The sequence below is a fragment of the Chionomys nivalis genome, chromosome 3 (assembly GCF_950005125.1).
Source record: "Chionomys nivalis chromosome 3, mChiNiv1.1, whole genome shotgun sequence".
NCBI lineage: Eukaryota > Metazoa > Chordata > Mammalia > Rodentia > Cricetidae > Chionomys > Chionomys nivalis.
The window spans coordinates 71,183,203-71,208,225 of record NC_080088.1 but is presented as its reverse complement, the minus strand read 5'-3'; the positions used below and the strand labels follow the sequence as shown (position 1 = coordinate 71,208,225).

Genomic DNA, 25,023 nt, shown 5'->3' with positions numbered 1-25,023 from the left:
GTTGCAATGTTCCAGCCTGAAACCTGCTTGGATAGCTAGCTGAGTCTTATTTGTTCTCTGGGAAGAGGGCAAACAGCTTGTGACAGCAGGAATCCAAATAGAGTCCCAGTGGTCAGGCAGGGAGAAAGGAGGACTGGACAGAACAGAGAGGCTGCTAAGAGCAGCTGCTGAGTTGGCTTCCAGTTCTTGTCAAAACGACCCCTCCGATTCTAGAGGGAAACTCGAATCATGAAGCTAATTACTATACTGTTCCTCTGCTCCAGGCTGCTCCCAAGTTTAGCACAGGAAGAAACCACCCAGGAAATCGACTGCAATGATGAGGATGTGTTTCAGGCTGTGGACGCTGCTCTGAAGAAATACAATGCTGGGAACAAAACTGGCAATCAGTTTGTGTTGTACCGAGTGACAGAGGGCACTAAAATGGTGAGTGACTGCTTAACCCTGAGATCACTTGTAATTCGTGCTCTCTGGCATGGGAGTAGAGGACGGGAGGTGGCCAGTCCTTAGGTAAGCAAGAGAGGCTTCCTGAGTGACCCTAAAAGCCGTGTCCTGGGAAGAGAGAAACAGCAGCAGGTGGAGATGTTTGAAAGGGACAAGGCACAGGGCAACCCAGCAACTTAATCAGCCTTGGGTCTGTGAACTCAATGACCTCCCAGTCTTGAGTGAGAGTTCTGCATGGGCGGAATAAAGGGAACAGGAAGAGAGCTGCCATCATTGCCTTGGACCAAGTGAATACCACCGAGTATGTGTAGCTGATTCTTCGAGGTTTATAACAAAATGTCCATTAGTTTTCTTCAGTCTGGGGGGATGCAGGGATGTTGAGGCAGGGTGTCAGGCAGCCTCAGACTGACCACGAGCTTGCTATGGTGCTCATGATAAATGCAAACTTTTCATCTTCCCGTCTGCATCTCCCTAGTGCTTTGATTACAGGCGTGTGCCTCCATGCGAGGTTTATGTGGTGCCAGAGATTCAAACCCAGAGCATGCTAGGTAGGCAAGGACTTCACCAGCTACCCCCCCGCCAGTCCATTTCAGCTGGATTTGACTATGCTTTCATTTCTGCCTTAGTCCACTCAGGCAGGACGCAAATGCAGACAGGATTTATAAATCAGACAAAAACAAAAGCACTAAGAGTTGTAAAAATAGCTGGGTGAAAGCCGGGCAGTGGTGTGCATGTCTTTAATCCCAGCACTCAGGAGACAGAGGCAGGTGGATCTCTGTGCATTTGAGGCCAGCCTGGACTAAAGAGCAAGTTTCAGGACAGTTAGGGCTGTTACAAAGAGAAAACCTGTCTTGAAAAAAGCAACATATATAGATAGATAGACGATAGATAAGTAGATGATAGACAGTTGACAGACAGACAGACAGACAGACAGACAGATAGAGTTCACAGACTAGAGAGGTGGTCGGTGGTTCAGGGCACTGACTACTCTAGTAGGAGACCTGGGTTCAGCACCCATGATCATTCAGAACCATCTATAACTCGGGATCTGGGACCTCTTTTGGCCACGATAGGTACCAGGAACACACGTAGTATATGTATGTATACTCAGGGAAATACTCACACACTTTTAAAACTTTTTAAAAATGTAGAAGTTTTAAAAAATATATAATACAATAAATTTTACTTTTAAAGACTGTTTCTTTGGATTGGTCCAGTACTTCAGCAGGATAAAAATCCGATAACTTGACATGAGAATAAAAAGAAAATCCCAATGAACGTAGACTTGTTTGTTTGTTTTCTGAAGGTAAAACGAAGCCTTTTGTTTCTCGCTACAGCACAGCTCGCATTCTCCCCCCAGACGCTCTGGGCCACTGTGCACTGCTGTCTCCATTGGATGATGGTTGGGTACACGGGAGTCTGTTCTACGATGTCCCTGTAGTCGGCTTCCCCTCCCGGACACTGGGGATTCAGCCCAGGGCACATGTCGCCCGAGCTCTAAGCTGGACCCTGGCCTTTGGGTTTTTGAGGCAGGGCCTCCTTATGTTGTAGCTCTGCTGGCCTTGAAGCCAAGGCCCTCCTGTCTCAGCTCCCCAAGTGTGGTACCCGCATTACAGGCTTCACACTATGCCCACCTTCAACCAGACATTTAAAGACCCAGATATGTACATGTAAACTAGATTTCACAAAAAGAGGGCAGGGCTAATACTATGGGTGCTGCTTTGGAACTGCTAAGAATATAAGTATATTATGAGCATTCTTCCAAGGAGTATTTATGCAAACGTTTATATTTTAAGAAACACAACGCTCCTTGAGTCTGAGATGGTCAGGTATTCATAATGCATCAACTCCCACATATTTGCTGCCGGGTCCACTGAATGCCGCCACGTGTTACCCTTGCTTTCCTCAGGTGGGTTCTGACACATTCTACTCCTTCAAGTATGAGATCAAGGAGGGCAACTGCCCTGTTCAGAGTGGCCTCACCTGGCAGGACTGTGACTACAGGGACGCCGAGGAAGCCGTGAGTCTGCTCTTCCTTCCAAAGTCCCCAGCCTGCTGCGTGGAACCCCCAGGGCTCTGTAACATTTAAATGATAGTGTCAAACTGATAGATCAAACATAAAACTTGTACACATGGTGGGGTACGTCTGAGGATTTGATCCTCATGGGCTTGTTTAAAGCCGGGGTACCTGTCTCCTCAGGCAGCCATCAGCCCTTTATGGTGACAAAATTCAAAACCTTCCAGCCGTTCTGCAAGAACAATATAAAATCCTTGTCTGTATTCACTCGGTATTCTCGCCAGCCCTGTCCTGTCCGCAGCCTCCGGTGTTCTGCTCCTAGCTTCTGTGACATCACCTTTGTTGGCTTTGCTGGCCTGTGCCTGATGCTTTCACTAACCTGCTGGTTCTGGTCCCTTCTGTGCTGCAAGTAACAAGGTTTAATTCTCTAGAATTCTTCCATTATGTATACACACCAACTTCCTTGCCCACTCAGTAGCGACAGACTTTCTTAATTACAAGGGCATGCTTTCTATTATTGAGTTTGTTTATGAAGGATGCACATAAACCTCTCACTATATAGAAAATTTAGCCTCATTCTGTCTGAATTCTTGTGAGGACAGAAAAACCAGGGATATGCCAATCATTAAACAGTCTTGTTGTCCTCCCATGAGAAGATGGTCCTAATAACCAACCAAAGCTTGTGTGTCAGACCCCACAGAGACAACAGATAGACATTTGGGCTGAGTCCAAGGTCTAGTGAAGAAAAATATGGGAACTTCAACTATACTGGGCCTAAGTACAAATCTTGACTTTGCCTCCTAGTGGTAGGAAGTCACTTGGCCTTCCTCAGTAGGTGCTCTAACCTTATTAAAATGAGACAACCTTAGTCTCCCTGGCTGGAGGAGGCTGAAACAAGATTAACTAAACGAAGGATTCTGTTGACAACAGGCATCTTAAAGAAACTCCAGATCTAGCAGCGGATGGATGCCTTGCACGGGTGAGAGGGGATGGCGGGCAGTCATCTGCCTGAGAAGCAGATAATTCTCATAAGCTGTACTCCCCTCCTAGATGGGATATCAGCATCCTCCCGAATGTGCTCACACTGTGGTGCTCCAGGGTTGTAAAAGAGCACAGGGAACCCCAGATTAGGAGACCAGGATTGCTGCGCGCTGGTTCTGCCCCTCACTGAGCCTGTCTGGCAGCTATGCCCTGCAGGGAGGCATGGGGTGAGTTCTAGCCTCACATTATAGCTCCTGATACTCAGTACAGTGGATAAGGCTGAAAAACAAGACAAAAAGCACAGTTCAGTGTTGTAGTAAGAGCAGCGGGCTGCTTTCCCACCGCCCCCGGCTCCCAACAGGCTAGTTTACCCAAAATAATTACGTGAAAACTGTATTCATTTAAACACTCCCTGGCCCACTAGTTCTAGCCTCTTCTTGGCTAACTCTCCCATTTTGCTTTAAGCCATATCTAGTAATCTGTGTATTACCACAGGGTCGTGGCTTACCGGGAAGATTCTAACCTACATCCATCTCAGGCCAGAGCTTCATGGCGTATGCCTGACTCTGCTGTCTTTCTCCCAGCATTCTGTTCTGTCTATTCCACCCACCAAAGGGCTGGCATTTCAAAAGGCCAAGGCAGCTTCTTTACTTAACCAATGAAAGTAACATGTAGACAGAAGGCCCTCCAACGCCAGTTAAGCACCATGTGTGGACAGCCACCATGGAAGTGCTGCTTCACTGGGCTCTTTCTGGCTGTTAGCATGTTTACTCCTCACAATGACCTGTTACATGCATGTGGTGTATCTCTACAAGATGGGAAAACACAGGCATTGAGAGGCACCAGGGCACAGGGAGCTGGCATGCAGCACAACGAAGGGGTATATTCTAAGAGGTGAAACCGAAGATTATGTAGAGAACATGAACCCACTGACTCTAAAAGGGACATCAAGGAGGAGGCTTAGCCTCTTTTCCTGAGGCACAGCATCTGTCTTGGCGACAGAGAAGCCTCTCTAGGACTCCACATCAAGGCTCAAGTTCAGAAGCCTTACTCTGCCTCTCCCTGACCCTTGAAAATCAGTGGCCTGTGGGAGCAGTCACTAAATATTCATTCCTATGTCTCTAAACTTTGTTAGAGGACTGGAGAGATGGCTCAGGGGTTAAGAGCTCTTGCAGAAGACCTGGATTGGTTTCCTAGCGCCCAGATGGATTCCATAACTCTGTGGCTCTAGTTCCATGGGATCTGAGCTGTCTTTTGGCCTCTACAGGCACCAGGATACATACAAGCAAAACATTCATGTACATAAAATCAAATAAATCTTTAAGAAAAACTATTAGGAAAAAACATTAAATCACAATTAACAACAAACAGTACTAGATAGATACATACATGAGAAAGAAAGATTTGACCAATTGGCCTCTTTCTTTTCTTTTAGGCCACTGGAGAATGTACAGCAACAGTGGGGAAGAGGGGAGCTAAGAAATTCTCCGTAGCTACCCAGACTTGCAATATTACTCCAGGTGGGTGATATATCAGGGGGACTTCCCTAGTGGTGGCAGCGGGTAGGAGCCTGGAGGGAGGGTGAACAGTGGGCATTAATTATTTGCATGTACCAGGAACACAACCCAGACCAGACTGCTTTACCTTTGCAGACGGTGACAATGCAATGCCATCTACCGTGTTTGCACTGTGGCAGATGTGTGGGCAGAGTAGCCCTACATAGGTTTTTGGATTGGGTCAGGCTGTGTCAATCATCCCCTCAGACCTATCCTAACTCCTGTGTTGTGTCAGCTGGGATGGTGTGGGTGGAGGCTGAAAGAGGATGAGGAGACTTGGACTTGCCTCCAGTCCCACAGCGCCCCCTACAGGGAGGAGGCTTGGACTCACCTCCAGTCCCACAGCGCCCCCTACAGGGAGGAGACTTGGACTTGCCTCCAGTCCCACAGCGCCCCCTACAGGGAGGAGACTGTGGGCTTTGGGGTCGGCTCTGATCTGAAATCAGTCCAGGTTTTTATCATCTGCACTTCCTGTTTTCCTTGTCTAGAAACGAAGAGAGTAGGACTGCAGACTTCACAGGACTGGTGTGCTAGAAAATGAGATGATGAAAGACGCAATGTCTGGGCATCATCAGACGTAGACAGCAGATGCCAGCGAGAGCTCACGCTCACCAAGCACCTAGGTGCTGCCGTGGGTCTAGGGACTTTACATGTATTAATTACCTCACATGGATCATGTGTTACCTCATTCGACCATTACAGCTCCCCAGCCCCCACACAGCATGCCGACAGCTCTTGCCAACTTCTTCCTTCCAGCTCAGGCAGCTTCAGCATTTTCATAGACATCCTTTCTGATCTCATTTTAGCCTCCTGATTTTCCTAGCTCCTGCCAACCTCCATGAAATGCTGTCTACAACTCTTTCTGTTCTACCTGCTTGTCATTCCTTCATGGAAGTGACACTTAATGTGTCCCTACACCCTAGTTTAGCACCTGGCCTGTGATACAGGGGCAGATGGACTTCAAGGAAAGGCTCCTCTTGAGCTGACTAACAAGAAAACCTCTGGCCTTTTATGCTGGTTGTCTTAATTAGAGTTTCTATTGCTGTGATGAGACACCATGACCATGACAATTCTTATACAGGAAACCATTTAGTTTGTGCAGGTTCACTTACAGTTCAGAGGTTCAGTCCATTATCATTATGGCCGGGAGCATGCAGTGTGCAGACAGACATGGTTCTGGCTACATCTTGAGCAGAAGGCAGCAGAGAATGTACTGTGACACGGGAGGGTATCATGAGCTTAGGAAACCTCAAAGCCTGTCCCCACAGTGACACACTTCCTCCAACAAGGCCACACCTACTCCAACAAAGCCAAAACTCCTAAGAGTGTTACTCTCTGAGATAGTGGGGACCATTTACATCCAAACTACCACACTAATCATAGGAGCACAGAGAAGAGTGCCGTCCTGCCAGCTCACAGCCTTTCACTTTCTACCTGCCAATGATTTCTTTTAGATGATGTATGACAAAAAAAAAATGGAAAGAAAAATCTGTTTGGTAGGGTTTTTCTCCAAGAGTTAAAGATCAGGTTGACTTTGTCAGGATTAATGACAGGAAGTAATTGGAAGGAGGCATAATGGAGCTTTAATTAGCACAAAAGATCATCATATATCTGTAATGTTTCCCTTTCATAAAATGGTGAGTTAATACATTACTGTGATCATTAAAATAAAGGCCTAATGATGTAGCTCAGTTAGTGTCACCGTCCTGGAGGAGGTGGGACCTGTGAGCATGGAGTTGTTAAGTGAGGCAGACTGAAGTCTTCTGCAATAACCAACTTCATTTATAGCCTCAGATAACTTATACCCTGACGGTGAAGAAAGGTCACATGAGGGCCTTGAGACATGGCTCAGATGTTCAGAGCCCTGGCTGCTCTTCTAGATTCCTATGTTCAACCCTCAGCTCACAGTCATCTGCTAAGAGATCTGGTGCCCTCTTCTGGGCATACATGCAGCCAGAACACGGTATGCATAATAAATAAGTAAATCTTTTTAAAAAATCCATAGAAAAGAGAAAGGCCGCATCAGTAAATTTCCCATGAGCACATGCTGTGTACAGTCACAAGGACAAGCCAAACTGTGGCACACATGTGTTTCTCCATAGAGGCATACCAATGAGAGTTTCAATATTCAGTTGACTAATAAGAACAAGCAGTAAATTCGCTTATATTTGCTACCCCTGGGAGGGGCCCAAAACACATCACAAGAACAATTCTGTGTTTTGAAGCAACTGCGGTCACAAGACCCTTGTCTTGTGTCTTGGAGCGTTCTCATTGACACTCAGAATTCTCCTCACATGACTCCATTCCTGGGCCTTTTTCTGACAAGCCAGTATGTATGCCTGAATGCCTGGGTTCAATCCCCATCACCTCAGAAAGCAGGCACAGAGGCCTGCAGAGAAAAGTAGAGGAAGGGGGAATCAGACTTCCCAGGCCATCCTTTGCTACACAGGTAGTTACAGACCAAGACTGGGGTATATGAGACCCATGTCTAAAAAATGAAATAAATGTAACATAAAGAAAAACCATTCCTAGTATCTCCACTTTCCCTCTGACTACACAGGAGCCCTAGACTCTCATCATGTTTAACTCATATGAGAGTTATTGGAAAGTCAGTTATCAGGAGTTTCTAAATGGTTTGCGTTTGGAACGGTGTATATGAGAGATGTTTTCAGTTGTTAACGCTGTCTCTTTTTCTGCTCTTTGTCAAGGTAATGGACCCGTATTGACAGCCCAGTACACCTGTTTGGGCTGTGTACACCCCATACCGCCTGATAGCCCTGAACTGGAGCCTGTACTGAAACACGCAGTTGAGCATTTCAACAACCACACCAAGCACTCCCACCTCTTTGCTCTTGAAGAAGTAAAAGCAGCCCAGAGACAGGTTTGTTTGTTTTTTTTTTAGTGTTTCATGACATAATATGGTTAAAAATTTGTTAGATTAGCATCTTGTCACATAAAATAAACCTGTGTGATTCCTGCTGTTACCCCTGCCAGGAGGAACCTATTTGGTCTCATGCTTAATATACTGGAGTGTCCCTCTGCGTTTTCACGAGAATAGCTCCTAAAGCAAGGGGCTTTCTCTAGGGCCCAAGTGAGCAGAGTGACCCATACAAAGGGAAGGGTGACGCACATCTTCTTCCCTTGGGTTTGTTTGTAACAAATAGTTCAGCATTTCATGAAATTGTCATTCTGGTTTTAGGATTTAAAAAATCTGTATCACTATCTTGTTGTCATTAATTAAATACTGCCTCAAAGTATTAAATTGGTCCTAAAAAGATGGACATGACTTCGTGGGTACACCCTAAATTATACTTGACACTCGCTCATGGTGGTGAGGTGGAAAAGCTGTCTATTCCACAGTCATCTGATTATCTATCTAACTATGTATTTGGGTTTTTGTTTGTTTGCCTGTTTGTTTGAGGCAGGGTGTCTCTGCAAAGCCCCGATTGTCATGAAGCTCACTGTGTAAACAGGGCTGGCCTCAAAATCACAGAGATCTGCCTACCTCTGCCTATGTATCATTCTCTACCTTCAGTTTAACTTGCCACTGCAGGAGATTTGTATTTTACATCTGTGCTCATGTTCAGAGGTCAACATGAGGACGGTAGGTGCTCAGTATTGTGAAGGTGGTCAGCATGGAGTTTGTGGTCAGCATAAGGAGGGTGGGTGGTCAGGATGGAGTTTGTGGTCAGCATAGGGAGGGCAGGTGGTCAGTATGAGGAAGGTGGGTGGTCATCATGGGGAAGGGGGGCGGTCAGCATGAGGATGGTGTGTACCTCAGCATGGAGTTGGCAGTCAGTGTGGGGCCTGTCAAGAACAAAGCAGGAGAATTTCACTAACTGGTGACCTGAGACCCATCAACTCACCAGGAAAGGTCATTCCCATTTCTCACTCCTCCTGCATAGACAATCCTATTGTTTCACCAAGCTGGGGGAAACATGCCCTCTTGGCAACCTGGAAAAGGAAAAATTATGGGGCTTTTATTTCAAGAAATATAATGTATTTATGTATATATACAATTTACAATTACATTGGAGTGTTTGTGTGTAATTTGCAGTTACATGGGAGTGTGTGTGTGTGTGTGCTCAAGTGTGCGAAGATACTCAATTTTTACTCAGTGATCCCTTTGCCTGGTAGCAATGATGTTGTGTATTCCCTGAGCACTTACTCAATCCAATTCAATGTTTAAAGATGTTCATAACTTTTGCTCATTGTGATTAATGTTCATGCTGAACTCCAAGTACTCACTCAATCTAAAATCATTTCAGGTGGTGGGTGGAATGAATTTTGAAATCACCTACTCAATTGTGCAAACTAATTGTTCAAAGGAGCAGTTTCAGTTCCTGTCGCCAGAGTGCAAATCCCTTGCGGATGGAGTAAGTAGGCAAAAGTTGAATGATCGTCTTTAACATTTTGTTAACAGCATGATGGGACTGTCAACCCTGTGGGAAGACTGTCCCTAAACCTGAGATATGGTTTGGTAGTTCACATCCATGGTCACAGAGGATCTCTGGGCCCCACACTGCTGGGTTGAGACACTCCACACGTCACACTGAGTATTTACCTTCACCAGGGATGAGGCCAAGGGCTTGGGCTGCCATCCTCTCGTTGTCTCCTCTGACGTCATGTGTGCTCAGTGTTCCACAGGCTCCTCCAGACCCCGGCTCCTTACTTCAGCTCTTCCCTTCCTGGTTCTTCATCTTCTCAATTCTACATTCATGTTAGTTAACACATTCTGGGATTCTAGCCCTCTGTGGATAACATCATGGCACTCACTGGCCCTAGCTGAATGGGAGAGCTCCAGGGTCAGTGAGAGACTCCATCTCAACCAATAAGGTAGAGAGAAACTAAGAAAGGCCTCTGACATCAACCTTTGGGTCCGAATTTATGTACAAACACGTGCACATGCATGCACACAGATGAAGGTATGCACACCTAATATACAAACAAATAAATCAAGCTACACTAAGCAGAAAATTAGTAGGTGTCCTTGCAATTACACTTCTAGATGTCTCCCCAAAGGAACTCAAAAGGAAGCTCAAACAGAGAAAGTTGTGTTCCCAGCAGCACTACTCATAGAATCCAAAAGTATAAATGACCCATGTGCCCATCAACAGGGGTTCTACTCAGTTCTGTTGCTGTGATAAAATACTGACCAAAAACAACTTGGGAAGGGAAGGCTTTATTTTATCACAAGTCACAGTCTCTCACTGAAGGAAGCCAAGGCAAGAACTCAAACAGCAGCCTGGAGGAATGAACTGAAGCAGAAGCACAGAGCTGCTCACTGGTTTGCTGAGCAGTCTTATTCTTGTTCCTCTGAGGGGCTCCTTTCCAGGGGGTAGGACCATCCACAGTGGGCTGGGACCAGTTATGCCAATCATTAATCAAGAAAATGCTAGGGCTGGAAAAATGGCTCATCACTTAAGAGCGTTTATTGTTTTCCTGAGAACACAGTTTGCATTCTTGGCTGAGTCAAAACCTTCGGGAACTTCAGTTCCAGGGTTTATGATTCCCTCTCAAGGCCTTAGCGGGCACCAGGCACATAGTGGACACGCGCATGTTGGCAAAACACTTGCACATATAAAATAAAATTTAAAAAAGAAAGAAAAAGATATTCCACAGACTTGACAACAAGCCAATCTGATGGAGGCATTTCCCAGTTGAGGCTCCCTCTTCCCACGTGATTCTCGTTTGCATCTAGCTAATAAAAAACTAACCAGGACAGCAGGTGAATGGATGAATGACACACTGTGTACATACACCAAAGGATGATGCACATGTGTGAACTCTGAAGCGTGGGATAAATGAAGTGAGTCAGACACGGAAGTATAAATATTGTATGAAGTCATTTATATGTAATATATAAGGTAAGCAAATTCATAAAGACAGGAAGTAGATGAACATTCAGAGGGACCAAAAAAGGGTAGGATGCTTGCCTATTGTTTACTGGACTTAGAATTTCTGTTGGGGTAAAATTATTTTTCAGTGCAGCAGTGAAGATTTTATAGCATGGTGAATTTTAATCAACAACAGCTAATTCTACAACTTTCAATGTTTTATTATTTTTTTACTTTATTACTTAAAAAAATACCAATTCAAATTCCCATTCCCTCTTCTCATACCACTCCCCTCCCACTCCCTTCACAGACCCTCCTACCCCACTCCCCTCCAATCCTAAGAGAGGGCAATGCACCCCACCCTGTGGAGAGTCCAAGGCCTTCCCTACTACATCTAGGTTGAGCAAGGTTTACATTCAAAGATAATAAGATTCCAAGAAGCCAGTACATGCAGTAGAGACACATCCCAGTGTCACTGTCAGTGGCCCCTCAGTCTGCCTCAGCTGTCAACCACATTCAGAAGGACTAGTTTGATCCCATGCTTACTCACTCCCAGTCCAGTTGGAGTTGGTGAGCTACCATTAGCTCAGGCAAACTGTCTCAGTGGATGAACCCCCTCATGGTCTTGAATTCCTTGCTCATACTCTCACTCCTTCCACTCTTCAACTGGATCTGAGGAGCTCAGTCCAGTGCTCCGATGTGGGTCATTGCCTCTATTCCCAACTGTTGTTGGACGAAGGTTCTATTCAAGATAATTATCAGTCTGACTAAGGGTAAGGTCAGTTCAGACACCCTCTCCTCTATTGCTTAAGGTCTTAGCTGGGGTCACCCCTGTGGATTCCTGGGCAGTTTTCTAGAGCCAGGTTTCTTGATAACCACATAATGGCTTTCTCAATCAAGGTATCTCTTTCCTTGCTCTCATATCTGTCCTTCTTCCATCTCGACTATCCCAATGCCTCAAGTTCTCCTCAACCACCTCTTCTCCCCTTCCTTCTACCCCCTGCCCCGGTGCTCCCAAAATTTTATCTGTTTCCAGTTTCTAGGTGGGTCTATATATGTTTTTCTTTGGGCTCACCTTCTTACTTAGTTTCTCTGGGATCATGAACTATAGGCTCAATGTCCTTTGTTTATGACTTATGAGTGAGTACATACCATATTTGTTTTTTGGGTTCTGAGTTACCTCATTCAGGATAGTGTTTTCTAATTCCATCCATTTGATTGCAAAATTCAAGATGTCATTGCTTTTTTTTACTGCTAAGTAGTACTCTAATGTGTAGACGTGCCACACTTTCTTTGTCCATTCTTTAGTTGAGGGGCATCTAGGTTGTTTCCAGGTTCTGGCTATTACAAATAAATGGGATGTCCTGAAAGTGTCAGTTTGTAATAATTAATTCTGCGCCGGAGTTAAAGAAGATTCTGTAAAGCAAAGAACACAGTCAATAAAACAAAAAGGCAGCCTACTGAATGGGAAAAAATGTTCACCATCCCCACTTCAGACAAAAAACTGATTTCCAAAATATATAAAGAACTCAAGAAATTAGACATTAAAATTCTAAATAACCCAATTAAAGAGTGGTGTACTGAACTAAACAGAGAATTCTCAACAGAAGAATTTCAAATGGCCAAAAGATACTTAAGGACATGTTCAGTTTCCTTAGCTATCAGAGAAATGAAAATCAAAATAACTCTGAAATACCATCTTACACCTGTCAAAATGACTAAAATCAAGAACACCAATGATAGCTTATGCTGGAGAGGATGTCCATTGCTGGTGGAAATGCAAACTTGTGCAAAGACTTTGGAAATCAGTGTGGTGGTTTCTCAGAAAACTGGGAATCAACCTACCTCAGAATCCAGCAATACCACCCTTGGGAATATACCCAGAAGATGCTCAATCATACTAACAAGAACATTTGTTCAAATATGTTCATGGCAGCGTTACCTTCAATGTTTTAAATGGAAAAATTTACATTTTATTCTACATATCCTATCTATCTTTATATCTTATTTCATATACACATAATATATTTACCCCAGGTTCAGCGAGAGACCCTTCTCATAAGCTAAGGTGCAGAGTTTAGAGAGGTGGCTCAATGATTATAAGAAAGCCCTGCTCTTATAGAGGACCTGAGTTTGGTTCCCAGAACCCCCATCCCACATCAGGAAGTTTACAAATTTCTTTAACTCCAGTGTCAAGAGATTCATCATCCTGCACTTGTGAACACACACACATACGGAGACACACAGAGAGAAACCCACTCACTTATACGTTCACCATGTAGTGAACATTCTTATTTCATGCCCCTCTGTTTATTTGTAGCCATAGATACTCTCACGTGCTTCTGGTTTTCTTTTGCTTTCATCTTCTATTCCTTTTTCTCCCCTTTTCCCTATGCAAGAATTTGTTAAGCAAGCATACTCTATTTGATTTTTATTAGTTGTTTGTTTTCAAAATTGATTTTAACTTCTGACTTTGAACCACCAGGATTTTGGGGAGTGTAGAGATAACGCCTTTGTGGATATCAAACAAAACGTTGCTGACTTCTCCCAGGACTGCAACATCTATCCAGGTGAGACAGCACATAGGGGGCCATGGGGAAGCAATGGGGCCTGCCTTCTGACCCAGCTGCAGCGTGTCTGTAAAGGGCCAAGTCAACCCAGGACAGAAGGAACAGTGTGTGCTCTCTGGGTCAAGGCCTTCTTCAGGGGCAATGCCAGCTGGCTTTCCTTTCCTTTTCTACAAATTGTTCTTAAATGTGGGGTTTTGAGTTGGAGAGGACTCATTTTAAGCTATACACAATGGAATCCCTCCAGATAAAGATGGATTTCCCAGCATGTTAGAATGGAAGGTTGTCTGTGAAAAGCTTATGGCTAAATTGGCATTTCTCAAAAGAGAGCTGACTTCTCTCACAGTTAAAACAGTTCTGCACATGTCATAGCCGGAGGCAGCGCTGTGCACAGATCGTGATGAGAAGTACCAAGACACCTCTGTCCACTGTAGCCGTGCTGGAGGCTCATTCATTCATTCCTTTACTTCACCACTGCCTTCCTCTAAGTTCCACATTTCTCCCAAGTTTGCACTGAAGATGCAAAATTTTAAACTGGATGCCTAGCGCACCCCTATAAACACATCACTGGGGAAACTGAAGCAGGGGAGCAGAAGTTCTAGGCCAATTTTTGTTCCATATAGACTTCAAGGCTGGTTTGGGATGATGAATTTTCTTTCACTCTAACCTCACGTTGGGCACCAAAGGTAGTTGGTTGTTTCTTACTCTTTGTGGGGCCTGCCACCCAGTTCCAAAAAAAAAAAAAAATCACACACGGAGTCTTATTCTTCCTTATAAATGCCTGGCCTTAGCTTGGCTTGCTTCTAGCCAGCTTTCCTTAACTTAAATGATCCCATCTATCTTTTCCTGCTATGTTTTTTTCTTTCTTACTTCTGTGTCTTACTTTCACTCTTCCTCCATGGCTGGCTGGGTAGCTGGTCCTTTGTTTTCTCACATCTTGATCTCTCCTGCTCCTTCTTCTCTCCTCCCAGATTTTTCTTCCCTTTTATTCACTCTGTCTTCCAATCCTGCCTATTCTTCCTCCTGCCTTGCGAATGGTTATTCAGCTCTTTATGAGACCATGACGTGTTTTAGACAGGCAAAGGATCAAAGGATCAGAGCTTTGCAGAGTTGCATACATGCAACGTAAAAGACTGCAACACATCTTTGCGTCACAGCATAAACAAATGTAACACATCTTAAATTAATATTCTGCAAGATTGGGACACATCAGAATCTGTCTGGAGGGGAAGGGAGCAAAACAAATTGAACATATGGCTCAACATGGTCAAAGGCATGCTTCCCTAAGCATCTGAGCTGCAAGGACAGAGAGAGAGAAAAAGAGAGGAAGAAAATGACTGTCTCATGGACCACCATTCCTTAACTCTACTCTGCTCACTTCCCACCTTGTGAAAATGAGGATGCTGGGCCTCTGTGTGACAGGAGTCAGGCTAGACTACTGTTTGGGTATATCTACTGATTTTAAATCTGTTTGTTTTTTCAGGAGAGGATTTGACACAACCACTTCCCGAGGGCTGCTTTGGATGCCCCAAGAGCATACCTGTAGATAGCCCAGTGTTGACAGAGCCTCTCGGTCATGCCATCAAAAAGCTTAACACAGAGAATAACCATTCTTTCTATTTCAAGATCGACACAGTGAAGAAAGCGACATCCCAGGTCTGTAAACACACAAAGATGGGAGGTGTAGTCTGTGTGCAGACTGATTGCTAGTTTGATTGCTGGTCTTCACTGTGGTTGGGGAAACTGTACTTGGTAACAGGATTTTGTGGTTTAAATTTCAATTACCAACTCCGCTGTGTGCCTGAGTGTCTCAGACAAGTATCTTTAAAGTTCTGTTTGCCAGAAGGTGATATCACACACCTTTAATCCCAGCACTCAGGAAGTAGAGGTAGGCATATCTCTGAGTTTGAGGCCAGCCTGATCCACAGAGCTAATTCCAGGATAGCTAGGGCTACACAAAGAAACCTGTCTTGAAAAACAAAAAGCAAAACAAAGCAAAGCTCTGTTTTCTACCTGAAAATGTCTGGGACGAAGCTCAAATTAGGCAAAGTTTGACAAATGACTTTCAGACTCCAAGAATCTGGACAACCCCTGGAAACCACTGTAGAGTTAGCAAGGTATTGGGGGAGGAATAGCGAGGCTTTTACTTTCAGCCTTTGCAGGCTCTTCTCTCACAAGGACATTAGTGTAAGGTGTTGTGGTGCACACCCATAATCCAAGTTCTCAGAAACTGAAGCAGAAGGATTGTCACAAGTTCTAGGTCAGCTTGGACTACATAGCAAGATCTGATTTAAAGCACACACACACACAGAGGGGTGGGGTATGAGGGCTTGGGGGGAAGAAATGCTAAACCCCTTGGACTCAGCCACATCACTAGTCATTCACTAAGAACCCATAACTCTCATATGGCCCTGTTCTTTCTCCTTCCTCTCCCTTTGCCATGGATGCCTGAAAATGCTCACCGTTTGGCTTAGTAGTTGGATTTCTAGGCATCTGAAACAAGAGGCTTCATACATAGCCATAGTCATTCTCGTTTCCATTATAAGAGCAAAAGATGTGGTAAAATGTCACACTATCAGGGTGAGTGTGGTGGCTCAGATGGCAGGCACTTTCTATACCCGCCAGACAGACAGCCTGAATCCCATCCCTGGAACTCACGTGGGTGCAAGGAGAGAATCAATTCCGCGAAGTTGTCCTCTGACTTCCACACATGCCATGGCACACACAGACCCACCCCACCCCACCACATCCCCACTGATAATAATAACAGGACCAACAATATGGGAATGATTAAATGAAGCCTACCTTAGGCAGAGACTTAAAGGCATCTCTGTAAGGAGTGTTTGGTGCGGGAGCGTCTTGTGATTAGTAGCCAACAAAAAACAGACTGTAAAAAGGAATCCATGAGTTGGGGCTGTGGTGATGCTCGCCTTTAATCCCAGCACTCAGAAGGCAGAAGCAGGTGGATCTCTGTGAGTTCATGGCCAGTCTGGTCTACAAAGTGAGCTCCACGACAGCCAGGGTAGTTACAAAGAGAAACCCTGTCTCTTTGAGAGAGAGAGAGAGAGAGAGAGAGAGAGAGAGAGAGAGAGAGAGAGAGAGAGAGAATGCACTGATGCCACAGCTGCACCTACAGAAAGCGACACTGAAAAGAGATGATTCGGTGGAGTGCTGTGTGCCTCCCCTGTCCACAGTGGTGGATTTTAGAATGTGGCATAAGGGTCTACTCATTCTCATCTTTCTAGTTTCCTCAGTGTTTTCACCAAAAAGAGTAGACAAAATTTATTAAAATGAATCTCAACTGACATTTGACCTCTGTGTGATGCTCACAGCACTGAGACTCACTGATGTCACAGGCCGGCTCCCTCAAAGGGGCTGCTGCTTTATACTGTTCCTCTTTGTGCTTGCTTTATTCTTGTTTGATGGTTCTGCTGTCCGATGAAATTTCTTTATTCTTAGTGATGTCAGAATTGTGTGTCATGTACTGCACATATGAGGCTTGGGTCTAGGAGCCCTTCATTCATCCGCCTTCTTCTACCTCACCCTTGCATGTGCATGTGTGCATGTATATGCATGTGTGTATGAGTGTTTGTGTATGTGTGCATGTGTGTGTAGTGTGTGGGAGTGTGCATGTGTGTGGGTGTGTATCAAAAATGCCAAGGGAACACTGTGAGATAATACTGCAAGCAGGAAGCAGACTACTGATATGGGATTCTCGTCTGTATGCTGTGAAAATGTTTCATTACCATTGGTTAATAAAGAAGCCGCTTTGGCCTACGACCATGCGGAATAGAGCTAGGCAGGAAAACTAAACTCAATGCTGGAAGAAAGAAGACAGAGCCAAGCAGGTGCCATGTACCTGCCAAAGGAGAAAGACAATGGAAGCTTACCAGTAAGCCACAGCCTCGTGGTGGTCCACAGATTAATAGGAATGGGTTAATTTAAGATGGAAGAGCTAGCTAGGAATATGCCTGAGTCATTGCCCAAACAGTGTTGTAATTAATAGAGTTTCATGTGACTACTCAGCTGGAAAACAAAAAAGCAGTCTCTGTTACAGACAAACCTTCAGTTAGCTGCCAAATCTACTAGAATATAGTATGAATTTCATTTGAAAGCCTCTGTTTGACCTTAAACCAGTCACTCAAAGCAGCCTTTGAAGTAGCAATTTACAGGGACTCAATTAGCTGTTAGAAACTTGTTTTGATACAGACTCTTGATCAAGATCTTGCTAAGTTGCTAATGATATTTTATATAACTGTAACCTTGCCTTGACTTTATCTGTTTAGTCCCATTAGAGTGTGCATCTACTCCAAACTGGATTGATAGATGAGACACCAAGCTCTGAATCCAAATCTTCCATGAGTGAGGTTTCTGCTGCTTCTTGTCAATTGTTCCTGCCCCACTGCTGCTGGCCCTGGGGTGTGAATGATGATTCTCTGGAGCTGTGGATGATGTTCCTTAGGGCTGTGGAAATTGTCCCTGTCTCTGCACAGATGAACAAATGCTGAAAATCTGTGTGCACAGTTTTGAGAATGTTCTTTTAACACAAGTCCTAAGAAGAAATGTAAAAAAAAAAAATGTAGATATCTGATTTTGAGGGATTTGTTTATGTGTTCATTTGTGGTGCTGGGGACCAAACCCAAGGCCTAGGGCTTGCTGCACTGAACTAAACCCTCAATTCAGTTTGCATATACCTGTGACTTTTGAAGCAAACTGTCATAGTAGTGTTATGGAAACAAAATGGAGAGGTAGGTAGGTTCAAGAAAAGAACTGAGGTGAGTGGTGCTGGCACACATCCTTAATCCCAGAACTCAAGATGCAGGTGGATCTCTGGGAGTTTGAGGCCAGCCTGGTCTACAGCTTGAGTTCCGGGACAGGCAGGGCTACCACGAGGAACTCTGCCTCAAAAACCAAGTAGAAAGAAAGGAAGAAATGAAGAGAAATAGAGGGGGGAAGAGAGAAAGAAAAAAAAAGAAGCGTGAGAGAGATAAAACCATAAAAGCATGAAGAGCTATGAAAGGTTCCAGATTTCTTTTTATAAAATGGAATGTGGTATAAGTGTCTAATTCTCCTTTTTTTTCAGTAAGAACTTTTCTTCCAGGTCAATTTGTACAGATGCATTCTTTGCAATAGCTATGTAATACTCTAAACATACACATATACGGTTCAATCCTATAGTATATAAATGGATCACAAAATTGGGTTACTGTTTATAGACAAGATTATGTAGGGTTTAAAACTGTTACCAAAGACAATGAGAAGGACCCTAAGAGAGACATACATGGATCTACACAGGAACAATAAAAGACAAGATCTCCTGAGTAAATTAAGAGCATGGGGGTCACAGGACAGGGTAGAAAGGAAAAGGGGAGGAAATAAGGGGAGCAGAGAAAAAGTATAGCTCAATAAAAGCAATTTTTAAAAAACTGTTACTAAATACTTAACTGGAAGGCCTCTGACATGGCTAAGTGGTTTAGAGGATTGGTTGCTCTTATGTAGGACTGAAGTTCAATTCTCATGACCAACATGGTGGCCCTCAACCCTTGTAACTCCAGATGTTCCTCCTCTGAGCTCTGAGGACACTACTGCACCAGTGTGTTGCACAGATATACATGCAAGAACACCCACACAGCCAAGTGGTGGTGGTGCATGCCTTTAATGCCAACACTTGGTGGGGGCAGAGGCAGTTGTATCTCGGTGAGTTCCAGTCCAACCTGGTCTACAAACTGAGTCCCAGAGCAGCCAGAACAATTTCACAGAGAAACTCTGTCTCGAAAAACCAAATTAATAGTAATAATAATAATAATGAGAAGCAATAGATAATCTAAATATTTTCCTAATTTAATATTACTCTACATAAGAATTTACTGATTCAGTATTTGTTAAAGACAACAAAAAAATGTGTGAAGAAAATATTTGAGTTTGCTCTCCCATACCTCGGATTGCATTGTAACTTAAGTCCTGAGTTCCTGGGGAATGCAGTTTGCAGCTCTTGTGCCTTAAAATTGATACACGTGGATGAAAGTAAATACTGTAGCCAGCTTTTCTTGTACATAGTAAAGGACTCTACCCAATTAATGTCTAGAAATCCTAGATATGCATACAAACCTAAAGTGTGTATCAGATATTGGTAGCTTGGGGAGTATGACTATTAAAATGATGAGTGCATAATCAAAATGCCAAGGTTCTAACTTTAAACTCATCAGAGTAAAAAAGTATAGTTTGTTACACTAATCCTTATTAAAAACTTATCTTGGTTTACCCTGTAAAGATTTGTTTTTTGTACCCATTTAATAAAATGCTGATTGGCCAGTAGCCAGGCAGGAAGGAAGTCTAGGTGGAATGATCAGGCAGGAAGCAGAGGCGGGGCAACAAGAACAGGAGAAATTTGAGAAGAGGAAAGCTCAGTCTGTAGTCGTCACCCAGACGCAGAGGACACAGATGAGAACGCCTTGCTGATGACAGGTACCAAGCCACGTGGCTAACACAGACAAGAATTATGGGTTAAGATGTAAGAATTAAGCAATAAGAAACCTGAGCTAATAGGACAACCAGTTTATGATTAATGTAGAACTCTGTGTATTTCTTTGTCACTGAATGGCTGGGGGACTGAGTGGGACAGAAACCTCTGTCAACATTGTTCTAATTAACTTTACAGGTGGTAGGTGGAATGAGGTATTTTATTGACTTCATAGCCAGAGAAACCAAATGTTCGAAGGAGAGTAACACAGAACTGAAAGAAGATTGTGAGGTCAAGTCCTCTGGTGTGAGTAGCAGGGGGCCTGGGTGATGCTTTAAAATTCATTGCTCACGGGCCTCATGACTAACGATTTTCCTCTTGGCTTCTGCTTTCCTCATCAGCAAAGTCTCAGCTGCAGTGCTAACGTGTACATGAGACCTTGGGAGAACAAAGTCGAACCGACTGTCAAGTGCCAAGTATTAGAAATGGTAGGAGCTCAATTGCGGTCAGCTTGGGGTCAATTCTGCCTATGATTCCAAAAAGTCATATCTGGGTATTCACAATGAATCATTACTGAAAATAAACTTGGGGAGGGGTATCTCTTTTAAAATAGTAAGAAGTTCTACATTTCTATGCTGATCTACCCTGTGTTTTAATAGGTCTTCAAGGGGCTCACACACATGGTTCATGTCTGTAAGGGTGACTCTACATCATCCTTTCCAGTCTTTACAGAGTGCCCCAGGCAAACAGTGCTTTGTGAGTTGTCAAAGATGGGACACTGAGATTTGAAATGCCAGCCAGGCCATGGTGGCTCACGCCTTTAATCCCAACACTCAAGAGGCAGAGGCAGACATATCTGTGAATTTGAGGCCAGCCTGGTCTCCAAAGTGAGTTCCAGGACAGCTAGAGCTGTTACACAGAGAAACCCTGTCTCTAAAAACAACAACAACAAAAACAGGACAAAGAAAAAGATTTGAAAAGCTGTGAGGCTCCAGAGTGAATTACATCACTATATCCCTTGTCCCTGGCTCTGCAAAGCAAATGTCATGCACATTCTCACCAGTCCTTAAGGCCCTGGGAGGCAGTCCTGCTATTTTAATTTTACAGAAAAGTGAAGGTAGTTTGTACAGCATCGAGTGCAGGTCAAATCAGAGCTTACCCTTTCCATCCTGATCCTCACAGCTAGATCTGACTTGAACATTGACTTCACCTGTCTCCTCTCACAGGTGGTGAAAGTGGAGGCGTATTCACGAAACCATGCTTTCGTGCAAGTTGCCACCTCTCTCTCTCTCTAGTTTACGTCCTTGTCGTTTGTATACTGTCTCTAAATCATTGTAAAAAGCCTTGTGATCAAGCTTGCGAATAAGCTCCAGGGTGGTTCAGCCGAAAAAGTGCAACTGTGACGCTGGTCAGGCCTTTAAGGATAAAAGCAGTAATAACTGTTGCAGAAATGATATCAAGCTGGGCTGTGGTGGCACATGCCTTTAATAGCAGCATTTGGGAATCAGGGACAGGCAGATCTCTGTGAGTTTGAGGCCAGCCTGGTTTACAGAGTGAGGGCCAAAAAAGACTCCAAAGCTAGAGAGAAAAATCTGTCTCAAAACAAAACAAAAAGCAAGCAAGAAAGAAATTAAATCAGTTAACAAACAGTGTATTCTTACATAGTTCAACCATCCAGTTTTTTCAAATGAACAAAAACTCTTAGTCTTGGAGTATTATGAAGAACAATAGGCATGCAAGGTTGGGGATGTATCAGTGGTTGGGGCCAACAAGTATAAGGTCTGGAGTTCAGTCTCCAGTACCGCGAAGTCCATAAATCTTAAGAACAATTAAAAGAGAAGAAATTTTGTTAAGTCATTCTTTCTAGAAAATTAATATTATATTTAAAATCTGGCAAGAATCACTCCATTGTAAGCCAAAATGGTATCACCAGGGTTTTAATCTCTGCTTCCCTCATTGACAACCTGATTCTAACAATGCATTCATCTTAATATTTCCTTTCTAGATGATGAGGAGACCTCCAGGCTTTTCACCTTTCCGGTCAGTCCAAGTCCAAGAAGCAAAAGAAGGAACAACTGTAAGTCCACCCTACACTGCCATGGTGCAAGAAGAGCAGGATGCAGAACATGAGCGAAGACCCGCTGAGGGGCATGAAAAACAGAAAAAGCATAAGATTGACCACGGTCATAAGCATGGGCATGACCAAGGCCATTGGCCCCCAAAGACACATGGCCTTGGCCATGGACATCAGAAGCAACATGGCCTTGGCCATGGACATCAGAAGCAACATGGCCTTGGCCATGGACATCAGCTTAAATTGGATTATCTTAAACCCCAAAGGGAAGACAGTTTTGACCATGAACATAAAGAGGAACATGTTCATAAGCATGGTCATGGCCATAATAAACACAAAAATCATAACAGAAACAGTGGCAAGCACACTGAGGAGAGAGCAGAGCCTATGGCAGGCGCTTCTGTAGACAGCTCTACATCCTCCACACAGACACAGAGGAGGACCACCCCTAGCCCTCCCCTAGCTCAGCCCAGTGTCGTGGTTACCCCTTCTGACTTTCAGAATTCAGATTTAATTGATGGTGAGGTGGGTACCACACCACCATATGCCATGGAGACCTATGATGATTTGATCCCTGAAATCCATGTGCAACCAGATAGCCTTTCATTTAAGCTGATATCTGACTTTCCAGAAGCAATGTCTCCCAAATGTCCTGGACGCCCATGGAAGCCAGTTAGTAGAAAGGATCCAACCACAGAAATGGGAGAATTTTCTGATTTTGATCTCGTTGATGCTCTTTCTTAACTTATACAGCCTGCTAGCTCAGAGAGAAAGCGTCCCGCTGACCTTCCTCTTCCGCTGTTGTCCCAGAAGCCACTCCTTGTCTCAAATAAGTCATCTCCAACTCAATGTCTGTCTCCTCTGTTACTTCTGAGTCTCTCTGTCTATCCTCCTGACTTCCTCTTACTTTCTACATTTTTTTCCTAATAATTTATGTTCACTTTCTGTCAGCTGTTTGCTTGCTCTGCCTCTTGATATATGGCTGATTATATTCAATCCTGTTTATGATACTCAGGCAGAAAGCTCTCATATTAAAGGTGTGTGCTAGGGATGAGCCACACCAAAACTAGAAACAGTTTTTTTTTTCAGTAAATAATAAAATCTCGGGGTTCACAGTTTGTCAAATACCCTATTGGTGAGTCCACCAGGCTCCATTAGACAATTCCATACCTATGGACACTAAGACATTCTAGTAGTCACTAAACAAACAAACAAGATAAATAGACCTGTAGGGAGGAGGGGGGCAATAACAGCTATGGGAAGGAGAAAACAGAGTGAGGATAAGAATAATCAGAACTCGCCAAGTGGTGGGGGCACATACATTAATGCCAGCACTAGGGAGGCAGAGGCAGGCAGATCTCTGTGAGTTCAAGGCCAGCCTGATCTGAGGACAGAGTTCCAGGATAGGCTCTAAAAGCTACACTCACTGACTGCTCTTCCAGAGGTCCTGAGCTCAATTACTAGCAACCACATAGTGACTCATGATGGTAAAAATATCTGGTGCCCTCCTCTGACATAAGTCATACATGCAGAAACAGCACTCATATACATTGAATAAATAAATCTTTAAAAGAAAGAATCCCCGAAATGTAAAATACAGGAAGGGATTCCCACACCATGGAACAAATGGTATCAAGGGATTCCCATACTGCAGAGCTGCTGTAAACCTTGGATTTAGAAAAAGCAAAATATCTACAGGCAGGAATAAAGTCAAGAGTAGGAAGGGAAAGTAAAGATACAATTTCACAACCACGCCATGCTGTGAATGCATGCATTGCTGCTGCTGGTGTTTACTGGAAGCATTGCGCTCTGAGTGTGTCTTTCATTTCAATATTGTCTACATTTTAAAATAAAGAACCAGTGACACCAGGAAACATTCTCACCTTGTCAAGCAGTTCATCATTTTGCAAATATCGAGCATGAACATCAAATTAACAGAGTTTTGCTATACTTACAGAGGCTTGCAAAAACCTGCGAATACAAGGGCAGACGCTCAGGGCCAGGGGCAGAGTCAGCGCCTGGGAGTGAGGCAAAATCTTCACTCTTGGCACAATAGCCCCAGCACAACCCCAAGTGGACAGAACAGAAGAATCATGGGATACATGTAAATGGAAGAATATCCCTTCATCACTCTGCCTCTGGGTGAAATAAAATTCAGACTTGATGAGTTCACAGTGGTCTCCTTTAAGCCATACCTGCACTGTTGCAAACTGAAGCCATCACCAAAGCTTGAGTCTGGCCACAGAAGCTTACAACCACACTCTGGAACATTCCCTCTAAATTAGGCAACAATCCTTAGATGGACCTCCTTCTCACTGAGACTCCATAGGTGCTAAGGGAAGGGTTAGGGAGTGCCATTCTGCCAGTATCCAAAGCTTAGCTCTTTGTTCTTCACCCTGCTCCTGTTCCCCAAGCCCATGCTAGGAATGATTAGACTTGCTCAGTAATATTTCTAAATCTGGGTGTTACCCAGATAGAAGATAATCTATGTCAATTCAATATCTACTAGCTTCTCATTATTAGAAACTGTCCAGTGACCATGATGGCATATACTTATAATACCAGAACTGGGGGAGACAGGAAAAGAGGATTGCTGGGAATTTGAGGTCAGCCTGGCATCCATAAAAAGATCCTGGCCGTTCCCCGCCCAAAGAAAAGAATCTAGGCTCAGTTGTGTGACTTTCCCATAATCCCAGAAACTGGGAGAGAGAGGCAGGTGGATCTCTGAGTTCAAGGTTAGCCTGATCTACAGAGAGTTCTAGGATAGTCAGGGCAATACTAGAAACCCTACCTGCCATCTGGGGACCTACTTGAAGAAATCAATCTCTCCACAAATAAATCACCCCACTTTCCCCTTGCACATGAACCCCACCCTTGCAGGACCTACCTGAAACACCTGCTCATTCCACAGATAAAGCCTTCACCCCAGCTCCATTTGGTGTTTCAACCTGAGCCCAACACAACAATAGCCAATATCTCTTAAAACAAAAGCCCTGTAGAGAGACAGACATGATAGTACATGCCTTTAATCTAGCACTCAGGGGGCTCTCTCTGAGTTAAAGCCATCCTGGAAGTCTGCAAAGCAAGTTC

At 44.1% G+C, this 25,023-nt stretch overlaps 1 protein-coding gene across 2 annotated transcripts; it reads left to right on the top strand.

The window, feature by feature from the left end:
• Positions 1–39: 39 nt before the first annotated feature.
• Positions 40–24,092, top strand: Kng1 (kininogen 1). 2 transcript variants are annotated; one of them, XM_057765594.1, is made up of 11 exons: positions 41–423; positions 2,351–2,461; positions 4,875–4,959; positions 7,704–7,876; positions 9,264–9,371; positions 13,318–13,402; positions 14,883–15,055; positions 20,058–20,165; positions 20,261–20,347; positions 21,865–21,936; positions 23,891–24,092. In XM_057765594.1, exons 1-11 carry the CDS (start codon positions 229–231, stop codon positions 23,987–23,989), a joined length of 1,296 nt encoding a protein of 431 aa, XP_057621577.1. In that variant the 5' UTR covers positions 41–228; the 3' UTR covers positions 23,990–24,092. The 2 variants fall into 2 exon arrangements, with proteins under 2 accessions (XP_057621576.1, XP_057621577.1); XM_057765593.1 differs by lacking the exon at positions 23,891–24,092 and having other exon boundaries at positions 40–423; positions 21,865–23,876.
• Positions 24,093–25,023: the final 931 nt, after the last annotated feature.